The 19214-nt window shown below is 61.7% G+C and overlaps 2 protein-coding genes across 4 annotated transcripts in view; one reads left to right on the forward strand and one right to left on the reverse strand.

Moving 5' to 3' along the window:
* Positions 1–3684, forward strand: part of UNK (unk zinc finger) — a 34237-nt gene extending 30553 nt beyond the window's left edge. Inside the window, exons 14-16 of the mRNA XM_077163862.1 lie at positions 306–487; positions 1085–1342; positions 2178–3684. Of these exons, the coding sequence (XP_077019977.1) occupies positions 306–487; positions 1085–1342; positions 2178–2333 (596 nt within the window). The 3' untranslated portion in view covers positions 2334–3684. The remainder of the gene's footprint in view (positions 1–305; positions 488–1084; positions 1343–2177) is intronic.
* A 358-nt stretch (positions 3685–4042) lies between these two features.
* UNC13D (unc-13 homolog D) lies at positions 4043–18201 on the reverse strand. Of its 3 annotated transcripts, none has more exons than XM_077163859.1 (33): positions 18105–18201; positions 17804–17961; positions 17058–17093; positions 16670–16777; positions 16479–16538; positions 16324–16390; positions 15976–16156; positions 15561–15605; positions 15363–15431; positions 15120–15189; positions 14883–14987; positions 14655–14747; positions 14476–14579; positions 13212–13329; positions 12969–13093; positions 12736–12826; positions 12598–12654; positions 12427–12524; positions 12282–12333; positions 12069–12199; positions 11854–11974; positions 11410–11553; positions 11096–11194; positions 10799–11005; positions 10589–10657; positions 9540–9619; positions 7945–8050; positions 7799–7870; positions 7315–7398; positions 7090–7210; positions 6783–6906; positions 6300–6496; positions 4043–5451 (listed from the first exon to the last, which is right to left on the reverse strand). In XM_077163859.1, exons 2-33 carry the CDS (start codon positions 17918–17920, stop codon positions 5330–5332), a joined length of 3273 nt encoding a protein of 1090 aa, XP_077019974.1. In that variant the 5' UTR covers positions 17921–17961; positions 18105–18201; the 3' UTR covers positions 4043–5329. The 3 variants fall into 3 exon arrangements, with proteins under 3 accessions (XP_077019974.1, XP_077019976.1, XP_077019975.1); XM_077163861.1 differs by having other exon boundaries at positions 17804–18021; positions 18105–18145; XM_077163860.1 differs by lacking the exons at positions 17804–17961; positions 18105–18201 and adding an exon at positions 17219–17754.
* Between the last annotated feature and the right edge of the window lie 1013 nt (positions 18202–19214).

The raw sequence follows: 19214 nt of genomic DNA on the forward strand, positions 1-19214 counted from the left end.
ACCCTATGAGGGAAGTGATGGGAACCCCGTTTACAGTTGAGGATGAAAAGACTCAGTAGTTAAAGAATAACTAATAAGGAGCAGGTGGCAGTGAAGTTTAGATCTGGCTCTAAACCCACAGTAGCCACACCACTTGCTCCCTGTCCCTGCAAACTTCCCTGGCCTAACATTGCTAGAGCCTTGCACAACCACCAGGCACTTCCCCAGGGTACAGGCCAATTCCCAGAAGACCCCAGGCAGGGCTGGGCAAGGGAGCTGGAGCTCCAGCCCCTCGAGTGCTGATGTTCCTCCCCTCCCTGGGGCAGGTCTGAATGGGATGAGCAGCAGCATCTGGGAGCACTTTGCCTCTGGAAGCTTCTCCCCGGGCACATCCCCTGCTTTCCTGTCAGGGCCAGGGGCCGCCGAGCTGGCCCGGCTTCGGCAAGAGCTAGACGAAGCCAACGGCACCATCAAGCAGTGGGAGGAATCCTGGAAGCAGGCCAAGCAGGTACTAGGCCCCATGCCCACCCACTGTCTCCAGTGCCTGCAGTATCCAGCCCAAGCCCACCTTATACAGAGGGGGAGGGGAGCACAGGGGCAGGGAGAACTAGTTGTGTTCACTCTTTGCTCTATGGAAGAACTTGCCTTGCTGATCAAGACCTGGCTAGTCAGTGTTCCAGGCCTTGATCTCCCTCTGTGAGCTGCTGTTGTGACCTAGTCCTACAGAACTGCCTGCCTCTCCCCTCAAGCCCTGACTCTTCAGGGCTCTAGGTCAAGGGCTCTCGGCTCCGAGATGGGCTCCCTGTCCAGCTGCAATCCAGCTGCCCCTGGAGGTGTTGGCCTGAGTGCCAGGCTCCGCCCATCATGCCGGACCCAGCTCCCTTCCCTGCCCATGGACTGTCTCTTGCAGAAGGCCCTGAAACCTCTCTTCTCTGCAGGCAGCATCAGCCTCCTCCATGCCCCCCTCCCCAGACAGCAGGCCCAGCTTCCCAGCTGGCCCGCAGCCAAAGTGGCCCACACAGGCTCCCGAAGACGCTCTCTCGGGGAGGCAGGGGGGCAGGGGCAGGGTGCCATCGTGACGAGGCGCTGCGTGTTGGGCCCACAGGCTTGTGATGCCTGGAAGAAGGAGGCGGAGGAGGCCAGCGAGCGGGCCAGCGCAGCAGGCGCTGAGTGTGAGCTGGCCCGGGAGCAGCGGGATGCGCTGGAGGTGCAAGTGAAGAAACTACAGGAGGAGCTAGAGCGGCTGCCCTCAGGGCCCAGCCTGCAGGCCCTGCCCGCCTTTTCAGACCTGGAGGCCCTGTCACTCCCCACTCTCTACTCCCTCCAGAAGCAGCTGCGGGCCCACCTGGAGCAAGTGGACAAGGTCAGCCCAGGAGGTTAGGGGAGCACCAGGCAAGGGGGTAGAGGGGAACCAGTCCAGCCTGCTCCAGGGATGGCCACCACCTCCCAAGAACCTCAGCCCAGCAGCTTGGCCACCCAAGATGCTGGCCTGCTAGAAGGGGACGAGGTCAAATATTGCACTCCATGGGGAGGTCAGAGTTGGAGGTAGAGGGGCACTAGTGCCCATTCCCAGTGCTTTGGAGGGTGGGTGCTGCCCCGAGCTGAGCTCCCATTCCTGTTCTCTCAGTGGCAATCCTGAGCGCTTCTTTCTCTTCCTGCTAGCAGACATTCCCAAATGCTTTGGCTGTCATGGGTTGCCCTGGGTGCCAGTGTAGTGGAGGGGAGAGAGCCTTCTTTCCTTCACAAGGCATCTGTGTAGCAGCCAGGCCCCATGTGGCCTTGGACTCATCAGCCCTCCCTGGCCTTGTGTTCTCATAGGGAATCTAGGATCACTGCAGAATCAAATGAGACTGCAGAGGTGGAAGCCTTGTGCAAGGAAAAGCCCGTGAGGTATAGGTATAGGTGTCGGCGTCCCACTTGCAGAGCAGCCCACCCTTCCTCTCCAGCCAGGCTCTTGCCCTCCCACTCAGCCTCCCTCAGCCTGATAAACTGGAAGCAGAAGGGAGGGACAGGGGATCAGCCTGAAGGCCGGGCCTGTGCCCACTTGCCAGCTGTGTGGCCTTGAGCACACCACTGAGCTGCTCTGTGTCCTCACCCTGAGTGGGCTGAAGTGAGGGTGCAGGGAGCACCTTGCTGGACTCAGGGCCAGGCCAGCAGCTGAGACCCTACCCATGACCACAGTGTCACTTTTTCCATAGGCCGTGTTCCACATGCAGTCGGTGAAATGCCTTAAGTGTCAGGAGCAGAACCGAGCGGTGCTGCCGTGCCAACATGCCGTGCTATGCGAGCTCTGTGCCGAGGGCAGCGAGTGCCCCATCTGTCAGCCGGGCCGGACCCACGCCCTCCAGTCGTGACCCTGCAGGCCCAGCCTGGCCTGGCTTAGACCTTCTCACCTAGGACTTTTTAAAGTGTATATATATGTATGTATGTACGTGTGTGTGGATATATGGATAGATATGCACACACATATATGTATGTATGTATGTATATGTATATGATTATGTATATGTATACATTTCTGTGTGTGTGCGAGTCTGCGTGGGCAGCCAGTGTGTGAACAGTGTCTGTGTGTATATCTGTACATAGATATAGACACACACTTTAAAACAGACTTACCAAGCACTTTTTAAAAGAAAACTATTTTGCAGTCCTCTCCCTGCCCGCTCCTACCCACTCAGAGACAAAGTCCCCTCTTCCCCCACCGGCCTTTTGGCCGGGAATCTTTCTGTCTCTTTTTTATGTAGGAACTAACTATTTTTAACTTCTTCCTAGGGCCTGAGTGGGAAGCTGGAAGGGGCTGAGGGGAGGGGAGAAGTTCTCAGGTCTGGCCTTGTGCTCACTCCACCTCCCCAGGTGAGAGGTGGAGGGACTGTGGGGTACCTGGGTCCCGCAGGGCAGACCTGGTTCCCAGCCGTGAGGACCTCCGTGAGGCCCGAGGGGCTGTGCTGGGCGCTAAGCCAGCCCAGCCCGTGTTCTTTACCAAATGTGGATTTCGGCCTAGGGGGAGCAGCAGGGGTTGGCAGGCAAAGCTTCAGGCCAGCCCCCTCCTGACACCTGGGTTCCTGGGGTCTGGTGTCCACCCTCAGTTCCTCCTCGTACCCCCCCAGAACAGCCTCCCTGGCCCCAAGGCCACCTGCCAGACTCTGTGACCCTCACTGTCCTTGGCTGTCCCTCTCTCCTCTCTCTGGCAGGGCCCTCCACCTGCTGTCTGCCCCCTCCCTCTGGCAGCTAGCAGGGCAATTGGTGGGGAGGGGCTGCGACTATGAGGACCAAGGGAGGGGGCCCGGGCCCTGCTCTCCTTGCCAGGAGGGGCTCCATATGCATTCCTTGGTGCTCTCTGAGTGCAGCTGACGTCCCACCCGTTCTGGGGTGGACGCCCGTGTGCATGTGTGTGTGCCTGTCTGACGTATATTGTGTCTTAGCTTCCATTTTAAAAATTGTTCTGTACAGAGAGATGCAGCGGGGGAGGGAGGGCAGAGTGGGCAGAGGGTAGCAACCCCACTGCCAGCACTGGGTGTCTGGGTCAGAAGCAAGAGGGCTGTGAAGGGTCTAGGCCCAGCCCAGGTACTCCCTTGGGCTCAGCACGAAAGGGCTTTCAGTGAATTAAGTGGAAACTTTTTTTTTTTTTTACAAAAATGCAAAAATCAACAAAGCTCCAAACCTATTGGAAATAAAATATGAACTTGCAGTGGTGGTTTGTGTCTGGTTGTGAGGGGAAGTAGGGTCCCAAGTGAGGGCATCTGAGCTATGAGCAGCCCAAGCCTGGCTTTGGTTCCTCCCTGGTCTGGGCCCCAGAGCCCTGCCTCAGTTGGAAATAGTTTCTGCCCCTTCCCTGAGGTGTGGCTAGAGCTGAAGAGAGGCCTCCAGCCTCCCTGGAGCCATTCAGACCCCCTAGGCGGAGCTCCACCTCTGGACCAGACCTGGCTGGTGCTGGATGGGGTGGGTCGATGAGATGGGGCCCATCCCAGGACACACAGGCCGGCCCAGTGACTCTTCTCTTCCGGGCTGTGACTGGTTTACTTACTGTTGATGTGTTCCAAAGGCGGGGGGGGGGGGGGGGGGGGGGGGGGGGGGGGGGGGGGGGGGGCAGTTGCTTCACAGAGGAGGGGAACCGACTGCCTTTGCATCACAATGACTTGCATCCCCCCATCACACCCTGGCCCTGAGGGATGAGGGCCCCAGCCCCGTAAAAACCACTTCCTCCCTCTCCTGTGCACTCGCCTGGGCTAAGTGGGTGTGAGAAAGACACCCCATGGGATCCTCTCTAAATCAGGGTCCCAGAAGTTTCCAGCTGAGAGGGGCCTTGAAAAGAACCTTGTCTAGCCTCCCTGCCTGCCTTGTGCTACTTGTGCAGGCCGAGACCGGTTAATAGGGTCACAGCCAAGTGACAAACCCAGGGCTCAGGGCCACCTGCCCAGGTGGGCCCCAATTCTGGTACTTCCCGGTGATGTCCCTGCCAATAAAGCTGTGGCCAAAAGACCAGGAATGCCAACTGCCCCTGTCCCTGCATCAGTCAGGCCCTGATCCACCTCTGCTCTGTGACATGGGGGAGCGAGGAGTGGGCCAGGGTGGGGGCAGGACATCCTCTTCTGAGGATGCATGACCTGACCATATAGCCTTCTGCCAACAGTTTCTTTTCTAAAAGGAAAATGGATTTTTATTTTTTATTATTTTTGCTAAGAAAGTTCCTCGGTGCTGGGTTTTGTGGCCCCAGGGAGGAAACATCCTCTGCAGACCCAGCCAGCTGAGCTGTCCTCCCTGCCTCTGCCCTCCATGCCAGCCCCACCACCTAGCAGCTCTCACCTATTCAGAGCCAGAAGGTTCCTGGCTCCAGGATCCTGCCCTGGGTGCTGGCACCACCCCCCTCCCCGGGAAGGGGACCTGGACTCCTCCCTCCACCAAGGGCAGCTGCAGTCTCAACCATGGCAGGGTCCCCAACCCCCACCCTGGTTCCAGTGAGCCGGGTGGGTGCTGGAAAACAGATCCAAGGGAGTCTGCTCCATCCCAGTGGCTGGAACAGGCAGGAGGAGAGGCAGAGAGCCTGAAAGCCTGCTTGCCAGAGCCGCTTTTCCAAAAGAGGGGAATGGGACAGGAGATGTAGACAGTTGTCTCCCCTGCCTGGTGCTGGGAGTTGGCAGAAAAGGCCAAGGCTGGGTCTCCAGGCTGAGGAGGGAATATAAATATTGCTCCTGGTGCACCAATCACCAAGGGCCACCCGGCAAGCAGGAGCTCCCCAGACCAGCAGGACCCTTCCTAAGCGTTAGGCCTGGCCGGAAGGCTATGGTATGGTGGAGAAGGCCTGACTGGAAGGCCCATCCCAACCAGGGACCCCCAGCCCCAACCTCTGCTGCTACCGCCCTGGCTGTGGGGGATGCTGAGCAGCCTGCTTGGCTCGCTGACGCCGCTGACGCACAAACGTCTGGGCCTCACGGTCTCCTCTTCGGCTCTCCAGTAGCTGCAGGATCGGGTCCCCTGTGAAGACAGGGGGTGGAGGTCAGACTCTGGGGAGCTCCTGCCCAGGGGGAGAACAGTGTTGGTGGTGGGGGGTACACAACACTGCCCCATCTCCCAGCTGCCCGGCCCCAGCCAAGCTGACAGAACGTGCCTGCCAGTCAACCTTGCAAGCATCCCCCTCTCTCATGCTACGGCGCTGGCCCCGTGCAGAGCCCAGTGCAGCATGGAAGGCAGGCACATGCCTCAGTCGTGACTATTACATTTTTACATGAGAACCTTAGACCAGCTAGATAGCCTCTCCTTGCCTCAGTTTACTCATCTGTAAAATAGGGATAATAACACCCGTTGTTGTGAGAATTGAAAGAGTTAATACTCGTAAAGTGCTTAGAACTGGCCCATCACAAGCATAACAAAAACATAACAAGGGCAGGCCACGGTGGCTCAGCAGGTTGAGTTTTTGCCTGCCATGCCAGAGACCCGGGTTCGATTTCCGGTGCCTGTACATGCAAAAACAAACAAACAAACAAACAAACAAACAAAACCATAACAAAACTTTCACCATCCCCAAGCTTGGGGAATGCTTTGCATGGAAATGCCCCTCTCCCCAACCAGGGAAAGTCATGTTGCCAAGCCTCGAGTTCACTGGCCTTTTGCTGAGACCAAGGGATCCATTGGAATACTCAGCAACCCAAACCATCACATCTGTCCCACAGGCTTCTGGCTGCAAGAGGCATTTTCTGGCCCTGCCTTGGCCTGGCTGGGGCGCTCTGCCTGAGCCTCTGTCCCCACAGATCTGTCATCCTGCACGCCCTGTGCCGGAGCAGCCCCACTCACAGCCTGGCCTGGTCCCCGGGGTTCAGGCCTACCATTGGGTGCGGGGTAGGTGAGGGGCAGGCGGGTTTGCGGCACCTCGCCGGGCTCCTCTCTTCCAGGCAGGCCTGGTACCGAGTGCAGCGGCAGGAAGGCCTCCCCCTCCAGGTCATCAGTCCCCAGCCTGTCGTGGTCCAGCACAGTGAGCAGAAGGCACGCCCCGTCCAGCTGGCACGGTTCCGCGGGCACCAGGCTGCGGCAGGGGCAGAGCCAGGCTCAGCTGCCCACCCCACTCACCACCGCTGCACTCCCCCCACCCCGGCACGCGGGCGAGCTCCTTCGTTTTTGAGGCCAGGCCGGGATGGGTGGGGCAGGACTGCAAAGCCAGCACCTGGCCCAGCCCAGGGTGGGACACCTGCTCTGACCCCCAGTGGGTTCTGCCTGGCCCCCAGACAGCACATCTTCGTGGCCACCACCCCCTCTCTGGGGAAGCCAGGGGAGGAGAGCAGGAGCACTGAGTGTAGGGACCACCGACTTACAATTCAAAGGTCTCATCAAACAGCGGGTGAAGGTCCTTCTTGTGCTTCTGGGTCTCCCGAGGGGCCAGCTCAGGGAACACATGCCTGGGCTCCAAGGTCAGCTGGACGAAGGGGTCGCTGGAGCCTGCGGGTCCCAGGAGGTGTGTGCAAGGGTGGCCACTGGGCACAGCCCTGCCCGGCAGCCCTGACCCCTCCTGGTGATGGGAGGGAATGCACCCAATGCGCTGGCCAGGTGAGCACAGCCCTCGGGGCGGAGTGGGGTGGGGGCGCTGGGACCAGCAGGCCAGGGTTGGCAGTCCCCACTCACCATTGGAGTCCAGGGGCAGCAGATTGGAGGCACTGAGCATCTCCACCCGCAGCTTCTGCTCAGAGGCACGGTAGGAGGCCTTGACAGTGACGGCCCCGAGCTCCTCAGAGGTGGTTTCCGCCTGGGGTGGGAGGCATGGGCAGGGTCTGCTCAGGGCGGGGCATCTGGGGCCGAGGCCGGGGCTCAGGGTTCACAGGCAGGGAGCAGCGGGGAGGGCAGCCTCACCTGCTGCTGGATGCGGCTGTGGAAGTACTTCTGGATGAGCTCCCGGCTGGAGGCCGCCTGCAGCTCCAGGTCCCTCTGCAGAGCCTGGGAACGAGGCACACCCAGTTGCACTGTCCTACTTCACCACAGCCCCGTCCCACCCTCCAGGAGCTCACAGACAGGGGAGGGGACATCAACTTGATGCGGAACGCATTGAGCATTATGGAACCACTGGCAGGTGAATGCCGCCCCAGGAATGGCCAGGCTGCTAGCCAGACCCAAGTGCTCACTGGGCCTGGACAGACCTTCGGGGCTTAGAAGGCACCTGCATGGGGTTTAATACACTGCCATCACCATCTTGAAATTCTTCATTGTTTAACAAGGAGTCCCGTATTTGCAGTTTGCACTGGGCCCTGCAGGATTATACAGCTGGGCCCTGGGCACAGGTGAGCCGGGAAATGCAGGCTCCTCCCTCCTACCCACCTGTTCCCCAAAAGACCCCTACCTGGAAGGTGGCGGTGTGCAGGGCCGCAGGTGGCAGACCACAGCCCTCTGCGTGGAAGCAGATCTCCAGGTTCTAGGGGGTGAGACGTCCGAGGTGACTCCAGGCACCCTCCCACCAGGTCCTGCTGCTGCTGCGGGGGTTCTTACCTGCAGGGCAGTCTTCAGTCTGCTAGAGGCCAGGGCCGAGCTCCGCTGGGACATGGCTGCCTCCGCCAGTTCCATGAGCGTGTGGGTCCAGAGAAGGGTCAGAAGGCTGGAGCAAGGCGCAAAGGGACAGCCGGACACAGGGCGGGGAGGACAGAGAAAAAAGCAGAAACGCTCTCAGAAACGTGGGCCCTCAAGGAGCCCAGGCCCACCCCTAGCTTCTCCCCAACCCCTGCCATCTCCTGCTCCACCTGTTCACAGGTGAGGTGGAGGTGGGAGGTGGGGGCAGGGAATGGCAGGCAGTGGAGGGAGGGAGGGAGGATGGGAGGGAGGGAGGATGGGAGGGAGGGAGGATGGGAGGGAGGATGGGAGGGAGGATGGGAGGGAGGGAGGATGGGAGGGAGGAAGGATGGGAGGGAGGGAGGATGGGAGGGAGGATGGGAGGGAGGATGGGAGGGAGGGCTGATCTGGGGAAAGGAGGACAAGCAGGGGACAGACAGGGTCTCTCAACCTAAGTGAAGACTCCTTCTTACTTCCCAAACCCCAGCCAACCAACAAAGCTGAGGAGGGGACGCTGAGGCCCCCACGTCCCTTATGTCTGAACCATGATTCAAGATCAGAGAAACCAAAACCAATAGGATTTCAACACACAGTATGGATAAGCACCTCTGCCTTGCAGGGAGAATAAAATAGTGCCCAAGACACAGTCCTAATAAGCATCTGAAATAAAGGAAATTTAGCATATGCCAAACAGCCAAGTCCAGCAGGTAAGTAAAAAAAAAAGCGTGCAATCAAGGATTGGTGGGTGGGTAATTGGAGCTGAAGGGATACAGACTGTGCAACAGGACTAGATACAAAAACTCAAAAATGGACAGCACAATACTACCTAATTGTAATGTAATTATGTTAAAACACTGAATGAAGCTGCATCTGAGCTATAGTTTTTTTTGTTTGTTTTTATATATTTTTTTGTATTCTTTATTTTTATTTTTTCTCTATAATATCATTTTATTTCTTTTTCTGTTGTCTTGCTATTTCTTTTTCTAAATTGATGCAAATGTACTAAGAAATGATGATCATACATCTATGTGATGATATTAAGAATTACTGATTGCATATGTAGAATGGAATGATTTCTAAATGTTGTGTTAGTTAATTTTTTTTTAATTAATAAAAAAAATTTTTTAATTAGAAAAAAAAAAAGGATTGGTGGGGGGCAGGGCCCTAGCTTAAAAGTAGTCGATGTATTCATTTATACCGCATATTTGAGGGCCTGTTATGCACCAGGCACTGCTCTGAAGACTTTTGAGATTCGATTCTGGCTTATGTGAAAAGGTGGGCCCGGGACTAAGGTGAAGGGATAGGCAGATTTTGGCTCAACCTAAGGAAGGACTTGCTAATACTTAAATTGGGCAGCTGTGAAAGGAGCAGGCTTGTGAGGTACTGAGTTCCCCATCCCTGGGAGTATTTTAGCAGAGGCCAGATACACCTTCTATAGGGAGGTCCCCACACAACGATGGAAGCCGAGGGCCTGGGGAGGGGCTGCAGGATGGCGGGGTGGGGGTGGGGGCACCGCAGAGCGCACGGCTGCTGCAGACCTGCTGAAGTTCTCCTGCACCAGGTTGGTGTTCATGTAGCAGAGCTCCACCTCCAGGAACTTCATCAGGGGCAGAATGGCCTGGGAAGAGGGGCAGGGAGCCTGTCTGGTGCTGGCCCTTTCAGGTCCTGCCCCTGTTCCCTGGCCTTGACCACCAGGCAGTCACCACCTTCTTGCGTCCCAGGAAACAGAGCCAGGAGCTTCCGTGAGTTTCATTCTCCAGCCCCCGCCAACCTCTCCGGCCATCTGTCCCCCCCATGCCTTCTGCTCTGGCCATGCTGACCTCCTCTATTGTCCTTGAAACTGCCATGGATGGCGCTGACTCGGGGCCTGTGGCCTTGCGTGCGCTCTGCCTGGGTGCTCTCCCCTGGCCAGCCTCTCGGCTCCCTTCCTCCCTGACTTCCTTTAGGTCCTGACTCAGCTGCCACCCTCCGAGGAAGACTTTCCCTGGCCTCTCTACTGAAAAGAGCCTCCCTCTGACATATGCCACCCTTCTTTATTTTCCTCGTTAGCACTTACTGTCACCTAACATGTTCCCCACACGCACACTTATTCAGCTGTCCTTTCACCGTCCACGAGAACGTAAGCTCTAGGAAGGCAGGGATTTCTATCAGGCGTTCACCGATATCTCCCCGGTGTCTAAATCAGTGCCTGGCACACAGTAGGTTCTTCATAATAAGTGGGTGAATTAACGAATAACCTTCCCCCGAACAACTGAAGGTATGCACTGTTATCCCCACTCGCAGGTGAGAAGACTGAGGCCAGCCAAGAGGCTGCATGCTGAAGTCTGTCTGGCTGCAAAGCACAAGCCGCATCCCCCTCCCTTGCCCACAGCACCCCCCTCACTGCAGCCCCCAAGGCGAGACACCCCAGGACAACTGACCGCAGCTCAGGGAGTGACCCAGCCCAGCCCCCTCCTGACCCAGGGAGGGAATGCGCCTTGCCCAGGTCTGGGGGTTAACCTGGGCCACCCCAGGGCCTTCACCCCTTCACCACCCCAGACCCAATGAGCTGGCAGGGCAGGGTCAGCAAGCGGCGAGGGTCACTCACATCCTCCGGCAGGACAGATTCCCTGACACCCACAAGTTTCTGGATGTGTTTGGCGATGCCCACCTCCAGCTGGGGACACAACCCGGGCAGGGGGTCAGGAGGGGATAGGCTGGGTATCCGAGTTTAGGTTTGGGAAGGGGCAGGGATTGGCCACCAGCCCATGTCCCGCTTGGGGGCAGGGTGGGGGGCCCACAGGGCAGGGTGCGGCACCTGCTCAGCCAGCGTGCGGACGCCCGTGCGGATCTCATGGCCCAGGCCAGCCAGTGCGCCCTGCAGCTGCGCGTGCAGCGTGTTCCGCAGCTGCCCCTCCTCCAGCACCGCCCCGACACGCTGCTCCAGCGCCTGCCACGCCAGCTGGGTGGGGAGCTTGCCGATGACCAGTCGCAGCTGCTCCATGTCGTTCACCACCACGCACAGCTGGGGACAGGCGTGGACAGAGGGCTGCAGTGCCGGGTGGGCTGCGTCCCCACCGGGCTGGGCCCCCGGGCCCCCAGAGCAGACCCTTACCATGTTGGCTGCCTGGCCCTGGTCCTTCTGGCCCGCAGAGAGCTCGCGGGCCCGGGCCTTGATGAGGCTGCAGTACACCAGGGCCAGTCGGCAGGTGTCCTGGGGCGGGGCGGTGAGGTGGGGGATCAGTCAGTGGCGGGAGCCCAGGAGGGGCAGAGGTGGGGAGGCACAGGAAGCCCAGAGACCTGGGGTTGGGCGTGGGGTTGGACACAGGCCTTTGCAGGCTGCTCAGGTGAGCCCTGGGGAGATCCAGGGTGGGGAGGTGGCAAGGGTACCCTCGGGGAGGCCTGGAGGACACAAGGGTGACGCTGCACCTCCACAAACTTGACTGTGATCATGAAGGCCTCCTCTGCGTCGGGCCAGTCCAGCTGCCGGGCCGTGTGGCTAATCTGGGCGAAGCAGGTGGACAGATCGACAGCCGAGGTGCTGTGCTTGGTCAGCTCCCCCAGGGGTACCAGCTGGAGGGGCGCACAGAAAGGAGGCTCAGGGCCCAGCCAAATTCATGCCCCTCCCTCTTTTCTTCAGCAACTCTTATGGGTTCCACTACAACCAAGCACGTTGCTGGGCTGGGGGCTACAACAGGGACTTCTGAGGTTCAGCCCAGACTCCCACCCCCACCCCAGGCAGGACCGGGAAGCCAAGGATTTGCAGAGGCAGCATTTCGCAGACAACTGACCCCAAGAGCTCCCAGCAGGGGCATTCCTGCTTCCACCAGGTCCCCAGGACTGCCCCGCCCCCACTCCAGGCCCCGCCCCCACCTCATCCATCTGCACAGCTCGCTGTACACGGGCCAGGGCCACGCTGTATGTTTTCTGCAGCCAGGAAGGGATGGCTGGCTGGAACCAGCGGTGGAAACCATCCAGGGCCAGGGCACCGTCCCTGCGAGAGCCGGAACTCAGCCTGGGGGAGGCTCAGGGTGGGCCATGGCCTCTCCATCCCCCAACCCCCGGCGACCCCACAATCTGCATCCCACCTCTCAGAGAGGACAGGGCCCAGCTGGCAGAACTCCTTGAGGCTGATAAAAAGCTGGAACAGATTCTCGCCCATTTCCGGGGACATGGGGCCCCCCACCGCCGCCATGTGGTCTTGCACCCGTTTGGCCACCTGCAAAGAAAAGGGGCAGTGGGCAGGGGGTGTCCAGAGCCAGGGTGGGGGGCACGGCCTGGAGGAGCGCGCAGGGACTCACCAGCCACTGCAGTTCCAGGAAGGCCGTGGAGAAGAGGTCGATCTTGAGGACACTGGAGGGAAGGCGGGAGAGGTGACCCAGTGGCACCACCCCACGTCTCTCTGGTCCCCGAGCTGGGCCCCTGCCCCTCCGGCCGCCTACTCACTTGTGAAAGGTCTTGCCCCACGTGAGCTGGCACTGACGCAGGTCACCAACGATGTCCTGAACCAGGCTCAGCAAGGCCTTCCCAGCTGCCAGCAAGCCCTGGAGGGGACGGGGTGGGCTGAGCAGGGCCACGAGGGGCAGGCACCCCTCCCCCCTCCGCCCTGGCCCTCACCTGCACCATGGGCTGGTGGTACTGCTGCTTCACGTGGAACCACTCAATGGTGCCAGCCTATCAGCAAAGAGGCAGTGAGTAGGCGGGGTGGCCAGGCCCGGGCGCATGCCCTCCTCTGACCCGGGGTAGACACCCTACCCGCAGGGCCTCTGTCACCAGGCGGGGGAGTGGGTGGCTGTTGGGGCACACTTCTCCAAAGGCCTTCATCTTGCACATCTGTGCCAGCACCCTGTGAGACAGGAGGCCACGTCCAAAACAGCCCCTGCCCCACACCCACCGCTGACCCCTCACGCAGGCCCGCCCCACCCCAGGGATACCCCCTGCTCCCTCTTCCCGGACTCCACTGAGGAAGGAGAGAGGAAGCCCCTGACCTGAGCAGAGCCTGCAGCCGGGCTGGGGAGTCGGGGACGGAGAGAGGGAAGACGGATCGGAACTTCCGGATGAGCGAAAGGCCATAGGCCAGCAGGGAACTGAACGACGTGGCCAGCTCCTCCAGCTGCAGGACCAGGGACGCAGCTGCCCTCACAGGTCTATGGGGCCCCAGCCACTCCCACCTCTGCCCTCTTTGAGCTCCGCCCACCCCCCACCCATACCCCCGCCCACCCCAAGCCCACCTGCTCTGCCTTGAGCCGGCCCTGGACCCACTGGTACTCCATGCTGGTGATGGCATGCAGCAGGCAGTTGCTGGGAAACTCAAGGCTCTGGTAGAGGCGGCTGTAGGCCAGCCACTGCCTACAGCAGACAGGAGGTCCTCAGCCGGCCCCAGGGAGGGGGAGGCGCTGCCCTTCCCACAGCCCCAGGCCGTGGGGCGGGATGCACCCCCCACAGCCCCAAAGTCCCCTCCGGGTCCCTATCAACCAGCAGAGGCTGCAAACTCGTGACAACAGGTGACCTGTAGGATTTTTTTTTTTTGCTCCCACCAGGTGCTTTTCAAAAATGTTAATTAATTACCCATCCTCTAAATGAGGATACTTATTTTAAAAAAAAGAAAACAGGATTCCTTGCATCTTTGGAAGACTCAGATTTGGGGACTTGAGCTTTCATGCACACATGGCAAAAATCAGCCAGCTTGTCTCTTTAGATGGTTCTGGAAAGACCTCACAGAGGTGACAGCCGGGCTGAGACTTGGCATTTGGGTGGGAGATTGTAGGGGGGGTGAGATGCAATTCAGGGACAGGTAGAAGTCCCCACGGGACCCAGGTGCAGGGGCTGTGCCCGCTCCACTCCCTCACCTCGCCTCCACCCCACCATCCCACCCGGAAACACCACACTGCCTGCTGTCCTGGCCCTGTACTGGCCTCTGGCCTCCTTCCCTTCCAGCTCCAGCCACACTTAAGTCCCAGCCCTGGTTCTGGGCAACACTCTGCTCTCATCCCTCCTCCGGCCAGGATCCCCCGACTGGCCTCTCTTTCCACCCTTCTCCCATGCACAGGCCTGCCGTGAACTCTGGGGCCCCTTCCTGGCATTCCCGGGACCTAATGTGGTGCTGGGGGCGTCAGTGTCAGTGCACTGATGAGTCAATCCGGAGGTCCTGGGACGCTGGGGCGGGGTCCAGGGAAGGGGAGGCAAGCTGAAATACCCAGAAGGACAGGGCAGGGGGCGTAAGGGGGCAACGTGGCCCGTCAGCAGTGGTGATGGGCTGGGGAGACATGCCACTCTGCAGAGGAAGGCTTTGCAATTCCAGTTACTATTTCATGAGAGACTGGAAACCGGGATTTCTATAACTTAACCAACCCATTCAAGATCTAAAACACACAGTTTGACCAAGTAATACTCTCCTAAAGGTTGGACTGTGGGCTGCATTTGCAGCTGCTGGTCCACAAAGGGGGCGAGGGAGAGGGTGGCAGTAGTAGAGACAGGAAAGAGCTGGGCACTCACGCCATGGAGCAGTGAAAGTCAGACAGGTCCTTCTGGGTGGCATGGAGGAAGAGGATGGTGGTGGCCTGAGGACTCATCGACCCGTCCCAGGAAGTGCTACCTGCCTAAGGGGAACAGGTGGAGGGCCATGAGGGCTTGCTGGGGAGGCCCTGGCCCCACCGGCCCCAGGGCGGCTGTACCTGGTGCTGGGTGACCTCGTGTGACATGAGCTGCTGCAGGAGGTGGAGATGCACTGTGTAGCTGGGCTGCGAGCGGCTGGCGGCGGTGGCCCTCTGCAATGGGGCCAGGAAGCCGTGAGCGGGGAGAGTGCACCCCCAGCCCCCCAGTCCCGCAACCCCACAACCCCGCAACCCCGCCAGGCCACTGAGGGAGCTAGGCAGAGACCCCCGGCTCTGGCCCAGACCCACCCGCTTGTGGATGAGCTGGAACTGGAGGTGGCACTGGCCGCGGTCGGGGTAGGTCTCGGTGCAAGGCTCCAGGGGGTACCACTGGTCCTCCTGGCAGCGCAGCTCCTGTGTGGGCCCCGGGCGGCATGAGCCTCACCCGGGGTCGGGGGCAGGGGAGGCCACCCCCCGGGCTCCGCTCGGTGCACACCGCGGACCCCTCCCCCAAGCCCTCAGGGCCTCGCACCCCAGCCCTCTCACCTGCAGCCTCAGTACCACGTTCCCCAGAAAGTCGTCCTGGCCCTTGTCCTTGCGGACCTCCTTCAGGATCCTGCTCAGGGGAGGGGTCCCAGGAGAGACAAGGACCACGCATCCCGAGGGATCAGGCTGGGGACTGCACCCCAGCTGCAGCTCCCCGCCCTGCTCAAGGAAACGGCCCAGCATCCCCTGCGTGTGTGTGTGGGGGCGGGACAGAGGGACCCCTGCGGACCCCGCCCTGCTCACCTTCGCAGCCCGTGCAGGTCCGTGAGCTCCCCCAGCTTCTGTCGCACAGACTCCACCGTATCCAGGTCCCTGGCGGGGGTGGGGGGGGTCTGAGCGGGAGGCAGAGCCCATGGCCCCTTGGGAGGGGCGTCTGCTCCCTTCTCCCCAGCCCCCCTTCTCCTGCCCCTCCTGGAGGGATGGGGGGCGCGTGTCACGCACCACATGTCCAGATGAAAGCTCGCACTGCTTATGTCCTCGAACTCCCTGTGGGGAGGGCAGGGCACTTTTGAGGGCCCATGGAGGGGCAGAGCCCCCTCTCCCCCAAGCAGACCACGGGCTTCCCCAGTCCAGAGCCTGTCCCCCCAAACCGCTCCTATCCCCGATATCACCCACCAATGAGTCTTAGCCCGACTCCTCCTCCCCCCCATGGAATGCTCCCTCCTAGAAGCGGGGGCTCCAGGCCGCCTCCTGATGTCCCCGCCGGTGCCTCAGCACCCCATTTGTGTCTCTGGTCTGTGCTGTCTGTAGGCCTCGAGGGCACGGTGCCCCCCCCCGCCCCTGCCCAGAACCCGGGAGACTCGGTGTGTCCCCGCCGCCCCCGCAGCCCGGCCGGGGGTCCAGGCAGGACACCTACAGGATGAAGGTCTCGTCCCAGACAGGGTTGAGCGTCTGCGCGACGACGCGGGTGCGGTGGGTCTGCTCCTCCGGGATGGTGTGCCTCACCACCGCCTTCTGCCGGCGCCGCGCCCCAGGGCTGCCCCCCGCCACCGCCACCCCCTGCTCGATGCCCAACAGGCAGTAGGGGTCGCTGAATCCTGGGAGGGGGCCCAAGGCAGCGGGTGTCAGCGTGCTCACGGGGGCTTCCCCAGCCATTGCACCCCGGGAAGGTAGGCGGGCAGGGACTCGGGGCGCCATCTGAGAGTGGGGGGGCGGGGGGGGCTCCCTGGAGAGGCGGGAAAGAGCTGTCACGACCCCGACTCACCACTGACATCCTTGCCCAGAATGCCCTTGGCCTGCTTCACGGTGGCTTTCAGGCAGAAGATGGGCCTCTGGAGAGAGGTGGGGCGCCCTGAGGTCCGGAGGGGCCCGCGCCCCCCCCCCCACCTCCCTGCCTGTCCGGCGGCCTGGCCTGGTTACCTCGAGCTCCCGAACCCGCTGCAGCATCCGCTGGTGTTCCTCAGGCTCCAGGTGGAAGGCCTGGGGTGGGTGCAGGTGAGAGTAGGAGCGTGGGGGGCCTGGGGCACCAGAGCAAGGGTGCCAGGCCGGGAAGGAGGGCTCCCAAGGGCAGGTGAGCAGGGGGATGGGGTGGAGAGGGGGCCTGGGCTCACCTCTTGCAGGTAGAGCAGCAGCTCCGAGGCCTCGGCCACGTGGCTGGGCTCCGGCCGGCCCAGGCGGTGCAGGACGGTGTAGACGGCCTCCTCATAGAGCAGGGCCCGCTGCCACACAGCAGGGTCACCTCGGGGGCCCCCGTGGGCTCAGGAGCACCACCCGCCAGCCCATGCGCCATTCCCAGCACCCCCGCCCAGCTCCCAGATGGGGATGAGGCACCGACAGGTGTGTGTGTGTGCAGGGGGAGGGGTAGCGAGATCCAGAAGTCCCGGCCCCTCCCCCCCCAGCTGCCTTAGCTATGGGCATGGGGTAGGGGGACATCCAGGAAGAGACAGGGCTGCTCCAGCACCTCCCGCCATCATCATCCGCCTCCACTCCCACACTCACCTCCTCAGGAGAGAAGTGGTGAGACGGGGGCTCGATCTGGGAAGCAGGTGAAAAGACAAGGTGTCCTCGGGGCCCTGGACCATGGTTTCCCTGGAGGCCAGGCCTAGGCTAGGCCGCAGGGGCCCCAGCATCCCGACCTCCGCCCCCGCCGTGCCCTGCACCTGTTCCCAAGGCAGGTCTCCTGGGGGTCCGGTCCCCAGGCTGCCATCCCCGTCCCCTAGAGGGCCGTGGCTGAGGTCCATGGCACTCAGCTGCCCCAGGCGCAAGCTCTCGGCACCGTGTCCCCACCGCCCTTTCTTCCCCAGAGGAAACAGCTCTGCTTATCGGGCGGCCCCAGTGGCGGAAGTGGGGCCCGGCAGCAGAGGTGGGAGCCCGGGGGGCGATGTGGGCAGGCGGGGGGCTGCTCAGCTGGTTTCATGGAGCACGCCCCCCCCCCCCACACACAGCAAGGCACCCCCTGCCCACTGGGGCCTGCACCTGTGAAGCCGGAGGTGCAGAGGACTGGGTGGGGGGGTCCCCAGCCCCACGAGAGGAAGGGGTTCAGTGAGGCTCAGCCCCCAGCCTGAGAGCCTGGGCCGCCCGAGAAGACAGGGCAGACCCCACGCCGCAACCCGAGGCTCTGCCTAGGCCCCGGGGTAGGCAGGGGAGGGGACCTCAGGCCCGGGCTCCATCCTCAGCCCCTGACCGCACCCCGAGACCACAGAGCCCCACCCTGGCCACTCTCCTCCCCATGAGGTCACTCCTACCTCGGCGGCCGTTTGGGGCAGGGGATCCTGCTGCTCTCTGACCCTGCGGCGCCTTATCTTGATGGCCTGGCGCAACAAGGGAGGGCGCCGCCGAGGGTGGGACAGGGGTGTCGCCATGCTGGCCTGCTCGGCCCTTCCCCTTTGCCGTCCTGCTGCCGCTGGGGGAAGACAGCGAAGCCACAGGATTATGCAAAGAGCCCGTGGCTGCCACCCTCTGCCTGTGGAGGGGGAGGTGGGGGGGGTGGAAGGGTCAGAGTTTCATGGGGCAGTGGCCCGTCTCCCAGGCTGCCCCCCCTCGCACCTTCCTCGGCTGGGATCCTGGGATCCTCCCCAGGCTGGAGACCAAGGGTGGACCCAAGGGTGGGGCCGGCTCCGCCCCGCCCTCCCACGGGCACTTGGGTGGATCCAGCACCCCCCAGCAGGGGGCGTCAGCGGCAAGCTAGGTGGCACCCTTGCCCCAGCCCAGGTGCTGTCCCAGGCCAGCCTGGGCACCCTGGGGAGCTGGCCTGAGCCTCTCCCTGTATGCACCCTGTGGGGTGGAGGTGGGGCGGGATATGAGCGGGGTTGCCTGAGAGGCGTGTCCCCAGTTGGCAGCAAACTGCTCGGCCTGCTGCACAGCACAGGTGACATTCCACCCTGGTGACGGGCCTGGCTGTGCCAGGTAGGACAATGCAGGGAGGTTCACTTCAAGCGCCCTTGGAGGGGTCCAGCCAAACCCCGGAGAGCTCCCTGGAGGGGGCGCCCAAAGAGGCCAGAGCGGCCAAGCTGCCTTGTCTCTCCCAAGGCCCTGCGGGACCCATTAGGGTTAGCAAAAGGGGTCTTTAGGGCCAGGCTTTCCCAGGCTCACGACCTGCAGGCCCACACCCAGGGCCTCTCTCAGACGGGTGCCCAGGAGTCTAGGCCTGAGCATCGACTCGGGCCGTTCCCCCAGCTGGAACCCCCAACCCACCCCAGGCCCGGAGGCTCACGAGGAGGAAGCTGCTGGGTCCAGCCTGGCCAGAGCCGTGCCAGGCCAGGCGCCCAGATGTCCCTCCCATGTCCTGACCCCTTCAGAGGGTGTAGGCTGCCTCCTCCCTCAGACACCTTCTGGCCCAGGCCTGGGTTGCACTCTGTGAGGGGCTGGGGGGAGCCAGCGGCTAGCGGCCCTGGAACGCACGGCCCAGCCCAAGGCAGGCCCCCAACCTCCAGTATCCTCCCACTCAGGGCAGTTTCTGGGGTGTCTCCCCTCCATTCCTGCCAGGCTCCAGGGTAACTCCATGGGTGGGGCACGGTTGCCAAGCAACGGCCCTGGGAAGGCAGGAGAGGCCTCGGGGGACCCACAGGTTCTAAGAAAAAGGGATACCCTTATGGGAGGGGCCGCCTCTCCCCTCCCAGCGAGCCCACCCCGGTCACCACGCAGAGCCGAGAGTCC

This window comes from Tamandua tetradactyla, chromosome 6, assembly GCF_023851605.1.
Source record: "Tamandua tetradactyla isolate mTamTet1 chromosome 6, mTamTet1.pri, whole genome shotgun sequence".
In the NCBI taxonomy this organism is placed as follows: domain Eukaryota; kingdom Metazoa; phylum Chordata; class Mammalia; order Pilosa; family Myrmecophagidae; genus Tamandua; species Tamandua tetradactyla.